The sequence below is a fragment of the Leptonychotes weddellii genome, chromosome 3, assembly GCF_054177405.1.
Source record: "Leptonychotes weddellii isolate Sample4059 chromosome 3, ASM5417740v2, whole genome shotgun sequence".
In the NCBI taxonomy this organism is placed as follows: Eukaryota; Metazoa; Chordata; class Mammalia; order Carnivora; family Phocidae; genus Leptonychotes; species Leptonychotes weddellii.
In genome coordinates this window covers 99,668,157-99,691,342 of record NC_138371.1, presented here as the reverse complement: position 1 = coordinate 99,691,342, position 23,186 = coordinate 99,668,157, and the positions used below count along the sequence as shown (strand labels likewise).

The 23,186-nt window shown below is 37.3% G+C and overlaps 1 protein-coding gene across 2 annotated transcripts in view; it reads left to right on the top strand.

Moving 5' to 3' along the window:
* LOC102744043 (pre-mRNA 3' end processing protein WDR33) overlaps nucleotides 1–23,186 on the top strand; it is a 90,458-nt gene that overhangs the window by 54,933 nt on the left and 12,339 nt on the right. Inside the window, exon 8 of one of the 2 annotated variants that reach the window (XM_031036767.2) lies at nucleotides 22,766–22,892. In XM_031036767.2, coding sequence (XP_030892627.2) covers nucleotides 22,766–22,892 — 127 coding nt within the window. Of the gene's footprint in view, nucleotides 1–11,959; nucleotides 16,254–22,765; nucleotides 22,893–23,186 lie in introns of those variants that run through there. The other variant, XM_081814664.1, reaches the window with a different exon arrangement.

Genomic DNA, 23,186 nt, shown 5'->3' with positions numbered 1-23,186 from the left:
GCTGGTGTTAGGTCAGGATTCAATAGCAATGACATTGGGCATGTCACTGAACAAGCTGCAGTGATACCAATAGTTACGTTTTTACAAAACAGCAATTGGGAAGCATATCCTGCATACCAGTTTCAGCTGGCTAGCATTGGTTAGTGGGTAAAATATGAACATATTCTTTTTAATAAAAGAAATAAGATGTATGAGTTTCTGCATTAGTCTCTCTGGGGGATCTTAGGGTTTATCCCACTAAATTTAGTGTCCAGGGATTGGTTTGTAGTGCTTCAGGAGTTGTTTCTTTCCATCTGGGGAGAGTCAACTATTCATTTTTTATATTGTCTATGTTAATACAAAGCAGTAAATACCAAAGGGATTTTAAAGGTTTTAAGACTTAAGAACTCTATCAAATACTTTACAATTGAATATTATAATAATTGTAACAATTCCTTATGAATTGTCAAATTGACTTAAGGCAAACAATGGACCATGTTTTCACAGCTTTACTGTCCATTTTTGTCATGTTCATCAAAGAACATTAAGGGGAAATTTATATTAATTCATTTATTCAAACAGTTGCTGTTTACTAGGTGCCAGGGCCTGGGTATGGTGGAAGGGGTCAAATAGCCATTCCTGTCTTCATGAACAGTACTAAACTGATTGCTGATTTTTGTTTTAAAAGCATCACTTTTTTCATTTCATATATATTCTAGAATAAGCACTGCATTACTGTATTAATGGTACACAGAAGACTATCCCTATGATTAATAAGGTAGTTTTACAGTTTTTGTAACTTTAAAAGTGGTAGCTTTTTTTTTTTTTTTTAAAGATTTTATTTATTTATTTGAGACAGAATGAGAGACAGAGAGCATGAGAGGGAGGAGGGTCAGAGGGAGAAGCAGACTCCCTGCCGAGCAGGGAGCCCGATGCGGGACTCGATCCCGGGACTCCAGGATCATGACCTGAGCCGAAGGCAGTCGCTTAACCAACTGAGCCACCCAGGCGCCCCCAAAGTGGTAGCTTTTTAAAATCAGATATTTATGGAGCATCTGCTCAGACAAGTCCAGAGATGCCTCTAAATGTGGAGGTCTTCAGAACAAAATTTGTATTCTAGTAAACTGCAAGATAGGCTTCTTTTGTATCTTCATTTTGAATAATAAGTTGAGGGTATTCTCCTTAATATTGAATCTTTATCATTTGGTAAAAACTGAGTAAGTTTTAGAACTAGAAAAGCTGTATTTGTAGTTAAGACTTAACCATGAGTACTTATTAGAATTCTAGAGCACATTTGGTTAGAGTCACAGATGAGAGAATGCAAAATGTTTAGTTCCGTTAGACAAAATACGTTATAGGCAAACCAGTCTTCTCTATGTGATACTCCTAGATCTGCGTTGGTCTGTGGTATTTTCCTATTGAAATAAAAAAAAGAACATAATCATATTTGGTCTTTGAAATCTTCATAGCTGTATGATAGCTTTGAATGTTTATGAGATACTGAAAAACCTTTAAGAAAGGATTTAGATTGCAAAACTTTTTACATCGTGGTGCTTTTGGTAGAGCAGTAGTAGCATTAGAGTGTGGTTGATTCGGACACAACTAAAAGTGGTAACATTTCAAAATAAGGTTTTTCTCCTATAGACCATTCCACACAGAGAAATGTGTACATCTTAAGTTTTAAACACACTATATTGGACTATCATTTAGGTCTTATTTACCTAGTACATATTTTTGCATAGGAAAAGGGATTCCAGAGTTCCCACAGATTTCAAGATAAGTAGGGAACTTACCACATAACCATTTTTATCAGTGTCTAAATTATATGTAGATGCCAGGACATGTCTTCATATAATTTAGGCATGTAGGTTTGTGGTACATTCTCTTGGTTAAAGTTTCCTAGATAAGGTTTTGTGTTTTGAAAGTAAATCTGTCTGTGTAGCCTCCCGCTTTCATGATCCCCACAGAATTCACTCTGATATTATTTATAATAACCAGTAGATTTGCATTTATATCTGCTTTATAAGTATCCATTTACCAGGAAGATTGATGTAGATTAGTACCAGCTTACTATGTCTTTTCATAATTAATGATGACTGCAAGTCTATTTGCAGTATGCCATTTTTTCCCTATAAAATGGGAGGGGTAAATTTTATTTTGTGTATTGTTACCTTCAAAATTTAATGATAGGAGAACATAGTGTAATTGATGTTTACAGTGGTAAGTGACAAGGAAGAAGAAACTTTTACCGAAGCTCTTCTCCAGCTGCTCCAAAATTCTAGGTACAGTCACAGTTTTTACTTGGGGCAGTCATAACTCATCTGAGAGTCAGCAGTTCTGGCTTTGAGTCCCAGCTCTGCCACTGGGCAAGTCAGTCTCTGAGTTTGTGTTTCTCCCTCTGTCAAGTGGGGCTAATGATACCTACCTCACAGGGTTGTTGTGAGGGTCCCAGAAGAAGTACACAGAAGACGCCACTGCTCACGTGGCAGGCATGAAGTAAATGTGTGTTGCTTAAGTTGCATATGTGCAAGGAAAGCTGGCATAAAGAAAGTGACATATTGAAGCGAATTTGACTTAAAAGGAGTTTGGAACTGATTAGGAAAGGCATTATAAAGGGTTTAAGAGGAGATGACTAGATCAAGAGTTGGGATGGGGTATTATACATGGTCATTCTATTTTCAGTAAAGGTGCTTAGGATTAGAAGTGTCACTGATAAAATTAATTGTATTGTAAGCACATTTAAATAAATAACATTGAAATGGAACTATGACTTATTTTTTAAAGCTTTATTTGTACAAGTCCCCATACTTTACTTCCACTGTCATCTCAGAACCACCGTATTCCCTTAAGGCAACATTCACTTCCACCATTCCTCTTGCACTGTTCCCCAAATTCTGTTCTTTCCTTTGTTCGTTGCTTGCTCGTTTGCTTTTTAAATCAAGATAACAATCTGAGTCTTCCTGAGAACCACTAGCTGTTTATTGAGTTCTAGTTAGGTCAATTGATACTTAATGAGCATAAGATACACTGAGTTGTTCTATAGATTTATAGCAGAATATTCTTTTCATTGCTGCTTTTTACTAGGTTTACAGTATCCTGAAAAAATATAAAGGCCAAAAAAAGATACATTTTTGTGGTGTGAGTTGTTTATTTGGGCATTTTTAATAGACATTTTAAATTTAGATCAGAATCCAATATTCCATTGTTAGAGATATTTGTATAACTAGCACTGTGGTCGCATTTTAAGTCCTCATTTATTCTATTCTTCAGTCTTTTTCTCCTTTTATTGTTGCCTTCTCTAAAAACGAGTAGTGAAAGAAAAATCATTCTTCAAGCACAGTTAAGGTTGCAAAGCCTTTACTCTGCCACATGACTGAGTTTTTATTTGGTGTGATGGCTGAAGATGGGAATTGAAGAACAGAAACTGAACTTCATGATCCCATACACCCCAACATCACACTACTCCCACCGAGCACAGACAGGCAGTGTTGGCTGCAGATACTTGGTTAACCAGTATTCTCTCTGTGGGAAACATTGATGACACAATTCAATGACTATGTGCGGTTGACTGGCAAAGAACTGTGTAAACTGTGGTCATACATATGCGCACATGTGTTCTTCAGAATACAACCATGAGACTGAAGCCCACTATCAGTGTGTTCCCACTAGTTAAAATGGATTTACTTTGTTCTTTCCACATCTCGTCCTGTCCCCAGGAAGATGACAGATGATAAAAAAACAAAAGCAGACTGACCGCATAACAGTTAATTGACCTATGTGGGGTTATCACTTGCAACCTTGGCTTTATTAGCAATGCCATTCTGTAACCAACCAAGCTGAAGACTAAATGCAACATTAAGATGCATTTTTTTTTCATCAGTCATGTATGGCAACAAGTATATTCTGTGTATCACATGGAAGTAAGATTTGGAGAGTACTGTAAGGTCTGGATTCACACATTCCCACCATGTTCCATATGGAAGGCTGAGATCTGTGGTGCAACAGTGTTGGGGGGAATGGAGGGGTGGAAAGGTAAGGAAAGAACTGGGTGGGATTAATGTGGAAGTTATCTTCTTGAGAATTTTCTGCCTTTACAAAGGTAATTAATAAACATTCATAAAGTCACACAAATAGAAGTAAAAAGTCAGTGATTCTCTACCCTTTTCCAGTCTCACATCCAGACATGTTCATCACTATTCTGTTAATAGTTGGTGTGTATGTTTCCACAATTCTTACACAAATACAAGAAGATATTAAAAAAAAAAACTACATGAAATGGGATTATACCACATACATGTATTCTTTGCTGTTTGCTTTTCTCACAATATATCATGGCCATCTTTCGTATCATTACTACCCCAGTCTTATTTTGGTAACTATAACCTTCCATAGCATGTATCTACCATAACTTATTTAACCATTCTCATTGACAGATGTTTAGGATTTCCAAGGTTTTTACTACGAGTTGCATACTAAGCTTCCTATACCTTTATATTTGCTGCCATTCACGTAAATTTGCCTTTAGGATAGACAGCTATAAACCTGAGTATGAACCTGCAAGCTTTTGGGAGATCCTGGAGTCATTAATGATAAAGCTTAAGGATGTTGTGGTCTAGCCAAAAACTAAAGATAACATAGGATTTTTCCACCATTTAAGAATATAATCTTAATTTTAGTAGTTTTTAATTATTATTTATTTAATTATTTTTAAAGTTACTTAATTTTTAATAATCTCACATGGTAAATTCTTTTCTCCAACATCCTAGCCGGACAATTTGGAATGTGAAAATCTCCCAATCCTTTATGACTCCCCAGAGATAAAGTTTTTAAACTAATTTGTTTTTATTCCTGTGGTTACCATCAGAATTTAAAATAATATATTTCTTGGTATATTTGTCTGACATGGTGTTTCTTTACTTCCTGTCATGAAAGATGAGTTTTGTGTACTTATACCACCAACTGTGCCTTCTGCCTCCTGGGTTTTCTTATTACGAATTGTGGTTGTTTTGATCATTTCCTATAGCTTTTAATGTTCTCAGTTCTTTAGTTTTTTGGGCCACCAACTTGAGGCAGCCTCCCTTGACTCACCATTATGGTAATGAGGAAGTCCATGGCCCTCAGCGTCTTTCTACTTCTTTCTCCTCTCCCTTTACTGTTAGACATTGTCAAGAATTTTAATTTGCTTTAGTTTTCCTTGCAGTGTCTAATTACTTCCTCTTTTATTGTAATGTCACTGAAAGCTTTTATCATGGCATTAAAAAAGCATTTAATTTTGCAATTATAGTACATGGATTTTTTTTTTTTTTAATTTTTAAAGACATTCTTTAGCGGGTTCTCTGACTTCCTGCTCTGCTTCGCACTGTCTTCTGTGCCAGTGACGGCAGTCATACTGGACATTAAAAAAAATTTGTTTTTCAGAAACAGTGCTTGGAAGTAAATTTCAAAATTCTTACGTCTGGAGAGGTCTATAATTTGCTATCATACTTGACTGTTAGTTTGTTTGGGTTGTGAATTCTTGGTTCTAAATCCTTTTACCTCAAAATTGTGAAGGCCTCCATTATCTATTAATATCAGATGCTATTCTGATTCTCATTATTTTGTATATAATCCGGCTTTCCTCTCTGAATGTTTTTGAAATGATCTTTCTCTCTCCTCTCTGTGAACTTCTGTTTTTACTGTACCCACACTGAGGTGTAAGTATTTTAAACATCCATCTTATCCAGCTCGCTTTAATCTGTAATTCCAAATCTTTTTTTTTTTAGATTTTATTTATTTATTTGAGAGAGAGAATGAGATAGAAAGAGAGAGCATGAGAGGGGGAAGGTCAGAGAGAGAAGCAGACTCCCTGCCGAGCAGGGAGCCCGATGTGGGACTCGATCCCGGGACTCCAGGATCATGACCTGAGCCGAAGGCAGTCGCTTAACCAACTGAGCCACCCAGGCGCCCCTGTAATTCCAAATCTTTATTTCATTCAAAGGGTTTTTCTTCTTTCTTTGATTATCATTTTCTATTGTCTCTGTCTTAGGGAACTCAATGTATTAATGTTGGGACTCTTGGAGCTATCTGCCTTGTATTACGGTTTCTTTCATATTTTCTGTTTCTTTCCTTTCCTCTTAAGATTTGGAAGATTTCTGTTTTCCAGAATGCTATCTTCAGTCATGCCTAGTCTGTTATCTAGCCCATCTAATGAAATTTTATTTATTTAGTGTTTAATTTCCAAGATCTTCTAGTGGTTCTCTGGTATTTACATTTTTCATAGTGACCTGTTTTGTTGTTTGTTTCAGATGAATATACCCCTTCAAACTTCCAGTGTAGTAATTAGTCAAGGTATTTGTGTGTTTTGTTTGGTTTGGTCTTGTCCGATTTGTTTTCCCTTAATCTTTTTCCTGGTCTTTCTCTTCCTGTTTGACTTTTCTCAAATGTCTAGTGATCCCTGGTTGGTTAAATTTGCATGAACATTTGTATTGGTTAGCATAAGTAGCTGTCTTTCATTTCTTTTACAGTTGAGTAAGCTCACTTACCCAAAAGGCTCCTCCCCTGGATAGTAGCCCTCACCATGGACTCTGTGTGTCTGTGTGTATGTGTGTTTGTGTGTTTAGTGAGCTGGGTGAGGAGTAAGTGGCAACTGCCACAAGCCACAGTTAACTGGATTGTATTGTGAGGTGGAATGCTTGGTTTATTACTTCACTCTCTGATGGGATGCCTTTCTTTCTCTCTCTCCCTCATCCTCCTCTCTCCTGTCTTTTCTCTTCCCTTCTCTTCTCTTCTCTTCTCTTCTCTTCCCTTCTCTTCTCTTCTCTTCTCTTCTCTTCTCTTCTCTTCTCTTCTCTTCTCTTCTCTTCTCTTCCTCTTCCTCTTCCTCTTCCTCTTCCCTTCTGTCCTTCCTTCAGGTCATAGTGTAGTATTGCCCACAAGCTTTGTGCTGCTTTCTTCTCCAGTCTTAAAACCTATTCTTGGGTTTCTTCCTTACTTTTGCTTTGTTTAGAAAGCACTTGTCTGGCTTTAGCTGAGGGTAGCTGTTCTATATAAATGAGAAGTCAGCAGGGGCCTGGACAAGTTGCTTTATGGAGGGTTCTGTAATTACCCTCATTACAACATCACAGCCTTTGTCACTGAGCTGTCATGGAGCTTAGAGCTCCCCACCACCCAAGTTTATCCGTTGTGGGGTTTGAACCCACGACCCTGAGATCAAGAGCATGCTTTTCTGACTGAGCCAACCAGGTGTTCCTGTCTTTTTAAGGCCCCTAACAGCCTCCTGTGTGTTTTGGGTTTTATTTTTTTCCACTCTGGTTTATTCATCAGTAATAAGCCCATTTATTTTTGGAGAATGCTTACATTTGGGTTGAATATTTTTTGAAATTTTAATAAAATTAGTGGGCAGTATCAGTCTTGGGAAATAAGTGCATCCACTGTAAACCTTTGAAAGTAATTTAGGAAGGGGCTTGCATACATTGTTTCATTTAGTACTAAAATCATGATTTATTCCAAGACATAATTTCTTTCTCACATTAATGACCTTGAAACAGTTTCTGTTACTTCCCTCCTGGTATTCTTCCTACTTACATCATTTCTCCATTTCTTAAGAAATGGTATGTATTTAAGTTTTTAATCATGTATTTGAAGCTTAAGAAAATCCATAGCAATGGGTGATTTAGAGGTAAGTGATTAATTAAAGTCACTGAAAGACACTTGAGTTAAACCTAGTATTTTTCCTGTAGGTTTCTTTCTCCTTAGAAAGGAGTTAATATTCTTTAAAAATAGAAAAAATATAGAGAGAATCATCAAACATTTATTCCATAAATATAAAAGTAATTCTCTGTGTTGGAGACTGCATTTTAGTCTAGTGGAATCAATAGTTACCTCAAAAATATTACCCATCTTTCTTAGTTACTTAAAACATAGACAAAGTAGTAAAGGCAATGGTGACCCCCATTTTAGATTTTCCAGTTCTGAGAGAGAAATAGCATTAGGTCAAGTCTAATACTTGGGTTGGATGTTGGTAATTAGAGCTCAGTGTTCTTTTCTCAGAGGTCATTTGAAAACTGAAATTTAGCAAAGTCCTAAGAAGTATTACTTTGTGGGAGTATTTTTAAATCGAACCATTTCCTGCTTTCCTATGCTCTGATCATAGTAGGAACAGCTCTTGCTGGATAACTATGGAAATATCTGTTCCCATGGCGAAATTTTTCAAGGCAGAGATTGGATCAAAATAAGAGCTTTTATTTATTGTCTGTTCAAAATGGGTGCCACTCATGATGCTGAGTTATTTACATATCTCATTTAATTTCTGAAACAACCTGTTAATTGAGTAATCTTCATATTACATTTGAATATGTTAAGGTGTAGCAAGGGTTAAATAAATTACATAAGCCCATAACTGGTGAGTGACATCTGACGTTTAAATAGGTCAGGTTTACTCCCAGTTTTTTACTGTCAGCCGTTGTATAGCATATGAGCACTAAACAACATACCAGTATGAATTAAAAAGTATATTGAACATATCCTTTCTTTGATTTCCAATAATACTCTTTTGACACTGTACCTGTGCTCCTATTGGACAAAGCTAATTTAATCTCTTGGTTTTTTTTTCCTACAAGAGGGAAGTATAGTAGATTGTATGTGGAAATGAGAATATTTGTGATTCAGTCTTGATGCTACTCGAGAGGAGGGCAGAATTAAACATTGATTTCTTTTCCCTAAGAATACAGCTTTGGTTTTTAATACAATGTGCATAGATGCATTTTTTGCTCTCTGGCTTTTCGTCATTCATTCATTCAATAAAGTACAAGAAGATGGCAGATTTTAATCACCTCCACAAGGAAATGCTGGTATTCTTTATAATATGTCAAGTTTAACTTAAAGTGGCCTGGATTTTCACATTTCCTAGTAAGTATTACTTGGTTTCCACATTTCTAGAATGGTAGTTTTTTTTTTTTTTCCTTAGATCTATGGGAAAAATTTTAAAAAATTGTGTGTCTTCATTTCATGCTTATGTTTATAATGTATCATTGGCTGGGTAGTGAATTGTAGATTCAGTTTCCCCCCACTTTAACACTGTCAAGATCTTGTTCCAGTCTTCTTGGAGCCAGTGTTTTGATGAGAAATTTTATGGTAGTTTGTAGAACGTCACCCAATTGGGATTTATCTGATGCGTTTCTCATGATTGGTTTTGGTTTTATGGGATTTGGGGAAGAAGATCACAGAGATAAAGTGCCATTTTCATCACATCACAGCAAGGATGTATACTATCAACATGATCTGATGTTGACCTTGATCACGAGGTTGAGGCAGTGTCGGAGTTCTCCGGTGTAAGACTACTCTTTACCCCCCTTTCCATACTGTACTCTTTTTTTTTTAAGATTTTTATTTATTTATTTGACAGAGAGACAGTGAGAGAGGGAACACAAGCAGGGGGAGTGGGAGAGGGAGAAGCAGGCCTCCCACCGAGCAGGGAGCCCGATGTGGGGCCCAATCCCAGCACCCTGGGATCATGACCCGAGCCGAAAGCAGACGCTTAACGACTAAGCCACCCAGGCGCTCCCCATACTGTACTCTTTGGAAGGAAGTCATGAAGCACAGCCCACACTTAAGGGGTCGGGAATTATGCTCCACATCCTCGAGGGTGGAGTAACTACATAACTTATTTAGAATTTTCATGCACGAGAGACTCCACTCTTTTCCTCCCTCTTATTTATTTTTATTCAATTATTTATATCATTGTGGACTAATGGGTATTTATTTATTGTTTTTACTGTGATGGAAGCTAAGTAATATAGCCAGCTCCCAGTTACCTTATTTCTGCTTTGGAACAGAAAAGGAAATAATTGTCAAGATCCAAATGGAGTATAATGCCATCTCAGATTACTTATTTATAGAAAAAGTTCTTAGTAATAGCTTGAAATTACAGTCTTCTGGGAATCATGTGATAGACCCTGCCTCTAGCAGTTATTTAGGGGTTCATGTAACCTTCTTGTTCTGATACAGATAACTTTCTTTAACTTTACCACTGTTGCCTTCTTTAGTAGTAGATGAATAGGATTATATAGGGAGCCACATTTCCCAAAAATGTGCAAATATACCCAAGTACATTCTGGCAAAACTCAGATTGAAAGTACAGTTGTGCATGGCTATGATTACCACGGGTTAATTAATTACTTCTAGTTTGGCCAGGATTCTGTGTTGCTTTTATGTATCTAAACCTCCAACTTTATTATTATTATTTTTTAAAAGATTTTTATTTATTTGACGGAGAGAGACACAGCGAGAGAGGGAACACAAGCAGGGGGAGTGGGAGAGGGAGAAGCAGGCTTCCTGCGGAGCAGGGAGCCCGATGCAGGGCTCGATCCCAGGACCCTGGGATCATGACCTGAACTGAAGGCAGACACTTAATGACTGAGCCACCCAGGTGCCCCTAAACCTCCAACTTTAAAACACAGTGTCCTTAATCTGGCCATCTGAGGGTGATGAATCAGTTTACTGTTTTAATATATTTTTTGGAAGGAAGGCTTTCCCTAGAAGTGCCCTAAAGTACCATTTAAAATTTCTTGTTTTCCTTTTTGATACTGCTTTTTCTTCTTTATTAGGGCTTTCAGTCATGGCTTCTTTTCATTCTTGGCCAGGGAATCTGCTGGCACTAATGACTCTGTTGTTAATGTAGCATAGGTACTGCTCCTTTTGGTAGTCTTGGTATTGCCAGACCTTCCCATCATTCTTTTAAAGGTTTTTTTTTGTTTTTTACAGTTTCTAATTTTTCAAGTGATGACTATATGCTTCTTTTCTTGACTCTTTAAGACTATTATACCATCTGTGTATTACTATTGAATTATGAACGTGTGCAGCAATGTTTGCTAGAGAACCTTGACTGACTGATTACACACACACACACACACACCAGTGCACAGTTTTGTATAAAGGACTTTGTAGCTGGTTTCTGCCCTGTGAGTGGGAAACCAGGTATCTCCCACCTCAGCCTAATGGCTGATGTGCTTTGTGATACTGGTTGTTAATATTTGGGACAGTACAATAACAATGAGATTGAAAGACTGTTAGGTTGTTGCATTCCTTCCCTTTAAGCTTCTTTGATGAATATTCTCCAAACTAGGTTTTTTTGGGGATCCTTTTAATTAAAAATAAACAAAAAGGGCCAATAAAGGGGAATTTGCTGTTGGGCAGGAAACATGCTGCAGAGCTACTTCTTTCTGGTTATTATAACAGAAGAATATAGAGGATCAACACTCATACAATTTCAGGCAGTGATTTGGGAAACAAATGTAGATTTTCCTGTTATATCAGTCATCTCCTGATTGTTTTTCTCCCTTTCATAGTTCTCAAGATTTTTCTAAATACAATCTTTAAAATCGACTCAAATGGAAATTGTGCTTTTCTCTGTTACATCCTTTCTCCACATTATTGTATAAGTTTAATAGCAGTCTGACACGTAAGTTTCAGTAAAACTTATGCCTGTATATGTTTTTATTGGACTCAGAAATTATTTATATGTCATATATTCATAAAAATTTTCACTTTGATGCCAGAAGTAGTTACATGGCCTTAATCTTATGAGATGTATGCTTAATTTCAGTTTTTAAAAAAGATTTATTTAGAGAGAGAGCAGGGGGAGGGGAGGGGCAGAGGGAGAGGGGAGAGAGAATCCCAAGCAGACTCCACCCTGGGCACAGAGCCCCAAGTGGGGCTAGATCGCAGGACCCTGAGATCACGACCTGAGCCAAAACCAAGAGTTAGATGCTTAAGTGACCCTGGTGCCCCTTAATTTCAGTTTTTAACCTACTTGACAACTTTTAGGTCAGCCTTTGTCAGTCTTCCATGTAAATACATAGTACAGATAAATAGAAACCATTTACTTGCATATGCAAATTACATGTGTGACTTAAGTAGGAGATTGGCAAATTTATTATATATCTACCTCCTTGTTTCTTTTCTTTTTTTTTTTTTTTAAAGATTTTATTTATTTATTTGACAGAGACAGCGAGAGCAGGAACACAAGCAGGGGGAGTGGGAGAGGGAGAAGCAGGCTTCCTGCTGAGCCGGGAGCCCGATGTGGGACTCGATCCCAGGACCCTGGGATCATGACCTGAGCCGAAGGCAGTCGCTTAACCAACTGAGCCACCCAGGCGCCCCTACCTCCTTGTTTCATTTGAGTTTTTATGTTTGTATACTAGATACTCTTCTGACACCATACATTTCACAACTTTTTATAACCTGATTAACACTTTTGTGTTACCATTCAGCTGTGTCAAATCCTTACATTTTGCCATGCTTATTTCTGAATTTTTTAGAAGAACACATTACAGATATGGTTAAAAGTCCCTTTATGTGCCCCTCCTCAGTGCCCTTCCTCTTTTTCCCTAGAGGTGTCCACTCTCCAGGATTAGGTTCTTCATTGCCAGATGACAAAATAAGCTAGCATTTCAAAATTTCCCAGATTCATCTTCTGAGGGACTTGGAAGTGCTTTGAGGAAAAAAGACTGATGCTCACATTCTCACCTGCAGATTTGTAATCTATATTGAAAGCACTGAAGGCTCTCAGACATGGAAAAAAATAACTTAATTTTTAAAATTCAGCATTGCCTAACTCTTTTGACCACAGAACCCCTTCATCCAAGATTCTGTGCTCCGTTGTGGCTTAGAACATGCTTCTTGAAAAACACTGCCTAGAGGTATACTGTTCCCATGATTGACTTTCCATTTAATTTTATAGATTTTTACTAATGTTACTTTCTAGATTTGGATGAGAGAAATACTAATAGTATCACTTTCAGTTGATAATGACTGTTGGATCAAGTTTAAAATCATTTTGCAAAAAAGGGAGGTAAAACGTTGATAAATTGCATATTCATTGGCCAGGATACAAGTTACTTATGCTGTTTCATTTTTTAAATTCTTGAGTCCGCTAATCTATTGAATACTGAAATGTCTGGCTGTGGACCATGGCAACAAATACCCTTTGCCTTAAACTGATCTGTTACATTTTATGTTCCTGTGGCTGGAAGTAGACTGAGTGTGTTGTTAATGTTTGACACATTTTCTTGAATAACAGTTCTTCAACTGTTAATGTACAAGATGGTACAAGATGGAATTCTTTGTTTGCTTTTTTCTTCCTGTATTAGAAAATCTTGGTGCTTTTTGTAAGTTATGTATAAAAGAAATTTTTCTTAAGATTTGTTCTTATACCGGTCTGATCCAGGAAAAATAAAATGGGAAAATGGACACTATTTTTGACCTTCAAATAAAACTATATATTGGTTTTCAGAGTGTTCACCGAGCCCTGGGGTCATATACATTGTCTTAAGGCAGGACATTTACCTGTGTGGGATGACAGGTCTCCTAGGATCTGGTGAGAATGTGGAGGAGAGATGAGGCTCTTGAAAAATACACAGAGGCACACAGTTTACATATAATATTGCAGAAGCCAGGGAATCTCTTCCTATAAAGGAAGAGTACCAAAACAGACCTCATTCTCTTACTGGCTTGTAGCTGTCACTGCACTATACCTTATGGTTCTGAGATAGGAAATGATAAACAGGAAGCCTCCACTTTCTACAAAAATACATCTGGAACTGTTCAAATATCTAAAGACTAAACCATCTGCCCTGTTATTAGAATTTTAGGGTTTATTAAGGAGTCTCTGCATTTTATTTCTAGGATCTCCCTTAAAACACACACACACACGTTATCAAGCAGCTTTTCATTAGTTAGAAATCATTTTGCGTTCTGCACCTTGCTATTTTAGGCGTAGTTGTGTAACATTATTTATTTTTTAAAAAGATTTTATTTATTTGAGAGAGAGAGAGCACAAGTTGGTGGAGGGGAAGAGGGAGAGGGAGAAACAGACTCCCTGCTGAGCAGGGAGCCCGATGTGGGGCTCGATCCCAGGACCCTGAGATCATGACCTGAGCCGAAGGCAGATGCTTAACCCACTGAGCCACCTAGGTGCCCCTGTGTAACATTTTTTAAAAGAGATTTTTCTGTTTTCATTTGTAGAGAAAAGTCTCTAAAGAGCCTGCACTAGTTGTTTTGTTAGCTTAATTCAGTCTTCATTCTGAAGACATTTTTATTCTAAGTATTAACTTTCTTGAAAGTTATTGTACCTGGACTGTATGATTCTACAGCTATTTCTGCAGTGTTCAGTCCTCATTTTGTTTGGTGATCACATATTTTAGAGATCAAGCATCCAAAATAGGAGCCCAATAAATGTTTGCTGTTATGCATACTTATTTTGAATTAATGAGCCCGCAAAAGAGCACATAAATGAGCGTGTGAAAGAATGATCAAGTGGAATAAGTAAAATCGTTTTCCTCCCATTTGGTATAAATTCTAATGTACAGTTAATGGGGTTTTTTGCAGTTAATTATTCTCAAGTAGTAAGTTAAACCACTCTGGTGTGTCAGACACAGTCCACAAACCAGTGCCACCGGTCTCCCAAAAGATGCTAATTCTGTAACTATTCATTTAGCTAGGATCGAAGAGAGTGTTAGCTAGCTAAGAAATATGCAAAATTCACTCCCTCCAAAACTTAATCTCTAAAAGTAACAGAGATTAATTTGTAATTTCTTTAGGTGGAGTTAGGGCATAGTCACCACATTCCTTTCGTCTTCTTCCCCCCCCCAACATTCCTTTATTCTTAACAAGACCCTGCTCTTCAGAATCAATCTCACTACTTCTCAGAAAGGTAAAAGAAGTAACTCTTATTTATGTATTTATTTTTAAATTTTACCCCTAAATTCTTTTCTTACGTAGTTCTGAGACTTGGTAAGGTGTACAGAAGTTTGTCTACTACAACCTTCTCAGTTACATTTGATTGATAAGTGAAACAAAAGGAACTACAGTTGACCCTTGCACAACAGGGGGTTAGGGGTGCTGATCCCTCCACTGCAGTCTAAAATCCTTGTATAAGTTTTAACTCCCTAAAATAAAAACTACTGATAACCTGCTGTTGACTGGAAAGCCTTACCGATAACATAAACAGTTGATAAACACATATTTTGTATGTAGTATGTATTATATGCTGTATTCTTACAATAAAGTAAGCTACAGAAAAAAAATGTTACCAAGAAAATCATAAGGAATAGAAAATACATTTATAGTACTGTACTGTATATTGAAAAATATTTGCATATAAGTGGCCCTGCACAGTTCAAATCCCTATTCAAGGGTCAACTGTATTTTGCAACTTCATTTGGATATTATATTTAGTGAGGTGGAGGGAAGAAAGCAATGGGAAGAAAATTAGAGCCACCTCTGGTCACTGGCTTAGCCCTTTTAGGCCTCAGTTTTCTCTTATGTAACAATTTGCAGGTCTTACCCAGCTCTAGTAACAATTGAAGATACTTTTTGTTGTTGTTCATTATGTAACAGAGAATGAATAAAAATAATACAATCATGGGAATGTAAGTAGAAACTTTCTTTAAAATGGCTAATTATAGTTTAAATCATTGTTGTCCAATAGGACTTTTTGTGATGATGGAACTATTCTAGATCTTTGTTATCCAGTATGCTAGCCAATAGTCACATGTGGCCATTGAGCACTTGAAATGTTGCTGGTGTGACTGAGGAACCTAAATTTTAACTTGGAGTAAGACAAATTTAAGTAGTCACATGTAGCTGATAAGTTACTGTATTGGACAGTGCAGGTTAAATTCTTTTTTTTTTTTTTAAAGATTTTAATTTATTTGAGAGAGAGAGAATGAGAGAGAGCACATGAGAGGGGGGAGGGTCAGAGGGAGAAGCAGACTCCCTGCCAAGCAGGGAGCCCAATGTGGGACTCGATCCAGGGACTCCAGGATCATGACCTGAGCCGAAGGCAGTCGCTTAACCAACTGAGCCACCCAGGCGCCCTGCAGGTTAAATTCTTAAGTATTTGTAAATATTTAAAGGGAATTCCACACAGATTTATTATGACAGTCTTGATCTTTAATGATTTGTACCTGGAATCTCTTAATTTTAGAATTTGGCGGTTGCACCTCCAACTTTCAATATTTAAATCTTTCTTACAGCATATCCTCCCTTTCTAATTGCAGTCAAGTATGGATAGGTACTATGACCTTTCCCAGGGATCCTGGAGTCTTGGTAACCATGCACCTGGATTGCTGGATTTTTAAAGCTGTTATCCTACTAAGAGTTTATGGGTTTACCACAGTCTCCCTGTAGACTCCTGTCAGTTCCCTGCAAGGCTACACCTTATTCTGTAGTATCTGGCTTTGTAGTATCTGGAGCGGGTTTGATGTTGAGAATTTTATCTTATATTGTCTTACAGGCTTGAATCTGAAATGTTTTAATTAAGGGCCACTTTACAAAATGCTGGGTCTTCCACTGGCAAGAAGTTTTTAGTCCTAAAATCTTGAGTCATTAGCAAGATGTTGTTAGTACTAAAATATCTAGGTCACTGGGCCATAAATTCACTTGAATGAATTTTCCAGTAAGTCTGTGCTAATTGCTTCAGTATTGCAAACACTAACTACATTCTTGAAATTTCCATATTTGGGGATCACAGAGAATTTTGAATGGTTCTATCCTGAAATTCTGGACCTTTGAAATGATAAAAATTAGTATAGAGACATTCTTTTGGGTTAATGGTTAAATTGATAAGCTGTGTGTTTGGGACTCATTTTTCTGTGAGAGGATAATTTTTTTTTTTTTTAAAGATTTTATTTATTTATCTGAGAGAGAGAATGGGAGACAGCATGAGAGGGGGAGGATCAGAGGGAGAAGCAGACTCCCCGCTGAGCAGGGAGCCCGATGCGGGACTCGATCCCGGGACTCCAGGATCATGACCTGAGCCGAAGGCAGTTGCTTAACCAACTGAGCCACCCAGGCGCCCTGTGAGAGGATAATTTATATAAAATTAAGTTTTTATATCTGGCGCTCAGCTCACAAAACCCATAATGTTCTTGAAACTTAGTTTAGTCATACTGAGTCTGAGAGCTGTCTGAAAAAGTGCATCCCCACTGAGGCTTTGAAGCACATCTTTCTGGGACCACAAGCACTGGTTCTGCATTGCCAAACAAAGGCACTAATTAGTATCCGTCATTCTTGAGCTTTGAACAGACGGAAACCAAAGATAGTTGCCATTAAATAAAGTAATAAAAGAACATGTTAAAAACTTCAAGCAGTCCAAGAGTAAATGCCTTCTTATTCCCATAGCATTTCTTCTCCCTAAAAAACCATTACCAGCTTAATTTTTCTTTTTTACAAATTGGACTAAATTACACCTTGCTTTTCTGCCTGTATTTTTAAAAAGGCTTATTGAGGTATAAGTTACATATGGTAACTTATATACAGTTCTATGAATTTTGACAAATACATATACTATAATGAAGGTATGTATTTCCGTCCCTTCAAAAAGTTCTTTTCTCTGCTTCATTTTTGTAACCACCACCGTAATCAATATATAGAACATTTCCATCACCCCCAAAAAGTTCCCTCTTCCTGCCTCAGTTTTAACAGCTGTACTGTATTCAGTTATATGGATTTACCTTAATTTTCTTAAATAACCCCTCGTTGATTTTTAGGTGTTTCCATTCTTGGAATTCAAACAAGGTGCAACAAATATCTTTGTAAAATTTTGGTGAGATTTTACAGCTACAGACATAGGGTAAATTCCTAGCAGAATTAAGGGCTATAACATTTTGATAGAGCCAAATGGCCTTCCTCCAAAATTATACCAATTTACTTTCCAGCCAGTTATGGCTGACAGTGCCTGTTCCTCTCTTACTATCACTGTGTCACCAGATTTAATTTTTGCTACTTTGACAGAGGAAATATTACCTAGCAAAGTAACTTGCATTCAGTGGTGGGTTTTTTTTTCTCATTTTAAAAACATCAGAAAGTTTATACACACACACAAATCTAACCTGTGTTATTTGTGGTTATAACTACAATATCACATTAGAGAAAATGTGAAAGCTTCACCTTTGTTTCTGCTATTTCAGTATACTTTTCATTTGCTACTTTTCACATCTACATTTTGTACCTATACATGAACATTTTTATAATCACCCCCCATGGCATATGCACGGTTTATGCATGTATTATTTTGTTTGCTATTTTATTATTTATTTATTTTTAAGGTTTTATTTTTTTAATTAATTTATTTTTAAAGATTTATTTATTTTAGAGAAAGGGAGAGAGTACATGAGCAGAGGGAGGGGAGGGCAGAGGGAGAGAGAATCCTGAAGCAGACACCCCACTGATTGTTGAGCCCTGAGTCCCATGCAGGGCTGGATCCCAGGACCCTGAGATCATGACCTGAGCCAAAATCAAGAGTCGAACATTTAACTGACTGAGTCACCCAGGCGCCCCTAAGATTTTATTTTTGAGTAATCTCTACACCCAGCGTGGGGCTTCAACTCAGAACCCCGGGATCAAGATTCGCATGTCCCACTGACTGAGCCAGCTGGGCACCCCTTGTTTGCTGTTTTAAAATTCACTTTATTTCGGGCGCCTGGGTGGCTCAGTCAGTTAAGCGACTGCCTTCGGCTCAGGTCATGATCCTGGAGTCCCTGGATCGAGTCCCGCGTCGGGCTCCCTGCTCAGCGGGGAGTCTGCTTCTCCCTCTGACCCTCCTCCCTCTCGTGCTCTCTGTCATTCTCTCTCGCAAATAAATAAATAAAATCTTTAAAAAAAAAAAATTCACTTCATGAGCATTTTCTTTTGTTCCTAGAATCCTCATTTTAATAGTTTTATGTTCTTTTTCTTTTGGCCATGACACAGTTCATTTAATTATCCCACTTCTAAAATTTGTTTACACTTTTTCACTATTTTGAACAAAGTTTCAAATGCCATCTTTTAAATATAAATGTTAAAAAAAATCCTTTATGTTATTTTCTTAGGATAAATTTTTATTAGTCTCATTGTTCTGGATCTAAACGTGTTAACATTGACATGAGAGGATACAGTTTTATCATTTGAAATAGTTTTCGTCACTTCATTGGGAATTCAGTAACATCTTTTACTAAAGAAGAGAGCAGTTGCAAATCAGTATGCTTCTATGCCAGATTAAGCTATTTATTTTTCCTCCTTTTCATTTGAAAAAATATAAAAATGATACGTGCTACTTGTAATGATTTCATATCCACTTTCCAGAGGTAATCAGTCCACTGCTGTTTAGTAAATTAAAATTTTTTAGTTGAATTTCCCCCCCCAATACATCATTCATGTGTTTCAGTATTTAAAAATTACCAAACAATATACAATGAAGTCTCCTTACCCAGTTCCCTCTCTTGGGGGCAATTAATGTGATGGTTCTCGTGTTTTCTTTCAGACACGTTTTATGCATTTTTGAGCAAGTGTATATATGCGCTTTGTGTATGTGTGTCTGTTTTTAAGCCATAAATGTTAGCATGGTGCACATATTTTTTTGTACATACTTTCTTAGATAAGTCTTTTATTTGTATTTAATTTTATAAAAGTAGATGACACATGCATATGGTTCAGAAATAAAATAATGTAAAGACTTGAATAGCTGCCCTCCCATCTGTTCCCTGTCTGCTGTCTTTCAGTGAGTCTTTGTGCATATAGAAGCAAATAGGAAGAGACATATTTTCTTTTCTTTTCCTCCTGTAACTCTTAGACTAACCTTTCCACATCTAAGGAGGCAGAATAGAATAGGCATTAAGAGCTATGGATTGGGGGCCAGCTCCCTGCATTCAAGATGTCCGCTCTGCCACTTATCAGCTATGTGATCATGGGCAAGTTGTTTAACCTATCTGTACCTTGTAATTTTCATATGTAAAGTATTAGTCAGTATACATACTTTGCTTAGAATAGTACCATACATATAAGAAGAATGTGTACTTGCTAGTAGTACTAGTATTTTTATTATTAAGGACAGTAACCAATAAAATAATACCCAAGAATCAGTACCAATCAGTTGGATTTATATTTAGTGATATGTATGGATTTGGGTAAATTCATTTAGCAGAAAAGGATAGATGGGATTCCTCACTTGCTTGGGTTCTACTTAAATACGTTTTATTTTATTCAAAAATTTTTTAAAGGTTTATTTATTAGAGCGAGAGTAGGGGGAGGGGCAGAGGAAGAGGGAGAGAGAAACTTAAGTAGTCTCCGCCCTGAGTTTGGAGCCTGACACAGAGTTCAGTCTCATGACCCTGAGATCACGACCTGAGCTGAAACCAAGAGTCAGATGTTTTACCAACTGTGCCACCCAGGCGCCCCTCAAATACATTTTAGAAAATGTCAGAAAACAAATTCAAAGCAGCTAAAATATATTTTCTTGTTCCTTTTTTTATGGGTTGATGGGTTTCTTATTTTTTTTTGCATACACTTGTTTAAACATACTTTTATAACAAAAGTGTCTCAGGAAAGGTGAGGGTAGAGGTGGCTGCTAAGAGTATGAACTTTTTTTTGCACAGTGCATCACATTTTAAAAGTGTTTTCTCATGTATTTTCCAAATCTGGTTAAAATACACACATATCTATACATAATATTTAATTTTGGGTGATAGTGACCCATAAAGCTTTTTTAATTCCCTGCCCATATTTAGGATCAAATTGTTAATGACATTAAAAGTTCTTTGGGTGCCTGGTTGGCTATGTCAGGAGAGGATATGACTCTTGATCTTGGGGTTGTGAGTTCAAGCCCCACATTGGGTGTTGAGATTACTTAAATAAATAATAATAAAACCAACCAAACAACAACCCTGAAAATAAAAAGTTCTTAAACCAAACAAGGGACTGGAGGACTGAATTGTTTTTCTAGTCAATTTTTCCATCTTCAGTTCTTTTTCTTAATAAAATCAAAGTAACAACAAAACCTCTTTTCCCCTTTCCCACCTTTAGATCCCAGTTACAAAATTATGTATGTTCATTGTAGAAAATATAAAAACAAACAAAAAAAATCCAAAAGAAAACATAAAAACAAAACACAGGGAAATAAGAATCACCTTAATACCTCTACTCAGCTTAATATTCTTTCTGTTTAACAGTTTGGTGTCTAGACTTCTTGCATTTTTCTCTAGATAGGTGTACACACACACTCATGGTACTAATCTGTCCTTTACTGGTGGCATCAGGAATGTTGCACACACTGGTGTTTTTCTTTTTTTCGATAGTATCATGAACATTTTAATTACATCATTAAATTACTATAGTATCATAACAGGTGCATCATATTCTATTGAGCACATATGCCATACTGAAATATATTTTGTAATATATTTCCTAAAGGGCATTTAAAAATAAGCTATCAGTAAACATTCTTGTAGGCAAATCTTTTTGGACATCGATTATTTCCTTAGGGTAAATTCTGAGGCATGAGCTTCTCAGGTTGTAGGATACACACGTTTTTCATGCTTTGGTACACATTGCCAAACTGTTGTCCAGGCAGTTGGTATCTCCCTACATATTTGCCAGCATAGGGTCTTGTCTTTAGATAAGTCCATGCCTATTTGAGACGCAATCACTCCCCTTCTGAATTGGTGCAGATTCACTTTCCATTGCTCCTAGAATCATCTTTTCCTTCTTCCCTTCTTCCCTCTCTTGCTATTCTTCCATATCCTTCCTCCTTCCCACCTCAGACTTCATAGAAGCTGGATTTAGTCCTGGTTGGAGAGGGACCTGTTTCAGATACTCTTCACCTCACTCTTACCTGCTTTGTAGTGCATTTGCTGTATAAAATGTTCCTGAGGCTTTTTCTGGACAGCACTGATTTTTCAAAAATCTTTTTTTTGTTTTTAAAGATTTTATTTATTTGGCAGAGAGAGACCCAGCAAGAGAGGGAACACAAGCAGGGGGAGTGGAAGAGGGAGAAGCAGACTTCCTGCTGAGCAGGGAGCCCAATGTGGGGCTCAATCCCAGGACCCTAGGATCACGACCTGAGCCAAAGGCAGACGCTTAATGACTGAGCCACCCAGGCACCTCGATTTTTCAAAAATTTTACTAATTTCTTTCAGTTATATAAGTTCTGATTTTCACTTTTGTGATTTTTAGTATCAGTTAATGTGTTCCATTTATGAAGTGACCTCATGCTCTAGCACAGTGATTGAGAGAACTATTTCTGGAATCCTGTAGACCAGGTTCAGATTCCAGCTCCTGTCCTTGCTGACAGGCTTTGGAAACTAGGACGCCTTATTTAACCCCTCCAGTCCTTCTGTTTCTTTTCTTCACTTGTAAAATGGAGATAATGGTAATACCTTCCTCAGGATTTTGTGAGGATTTAAAGAGGTGATGCTTTTAATTGTTCCGTCACACCCTAACATGTAGTAAGCACTCAACAGAGCAGCTCTTAACATCATCTCATCTGGCATGTGTGTGAATGAAGCAGGGATTGTTTTTCTCATTTGGCGTTTCAGTAAATGGAATTCCATCAGAGTATTTTTCCTACTGCCACATCTAGAAAACGCTGGCATGTGAACCTGAATTTAAGACTTTTGATCTATAAGGACTACTGCAAAGTGGGAAAACTAGAGTGAATGACAAGAATTGTGATCATCCAGGAAAAGCATGAAAAGCTTTAAATATGGGGCTTGAGTGACACAGCTTCCAAAAATCTTTGGCCTACCGGAAGTAGGCAAGAAGATGAGCTTAGCTGCAGGAGAAGAGAAACTGTTCCTGTGCATCTCGGCCTCAAAAGAGGTTGCTCTATTCAGAAGTCTTCCCCACACAAAGACAAGAGTCTCTCAAAAGGGTTAAGATGACTGAGTATTAGGATCAAAACAGTTAATAAGTTTGTCTGCTTTCGTTTAAATTAGAATGGAGTGCTGCTTTAAATATATGACTGATTAGGTATTATTTTAACTTGTTCCAACAGGGCATGGTGCAGATGTGAAATGTGTAGACTGGCATCCAACAAAAGGGTTAGTTGTTTCAGGAAGTAAAGATAGTCAACAGCCAATCAAGTTCTGGGATCCCAAGACTGGGCAGAGTCTTGCAACACTGTAAGTGATAGGAACCCCACCTTGGTCCCTAAACAAAAGGGAACAAGGCTGCCTGTATTCTTTAACTTTGAGCCTTCTCTCCTCCTGTGTATTCACCAAAAACCAGGGTAGACAACAGATGAACTTCTACCTAGGGTCTTCTTGTTAATTAAATACGATTTTTGTTCTGCTATATGCATCTACATTTAATTTGGTATCCCTAAGGGGGGGGGCAGGGAGGAAGATGAGGAGAAGGTGGTTCTTACTATCCTAGGTTGCAGTCTCTCCTCATGATAACATTTTGGCACTGTATGG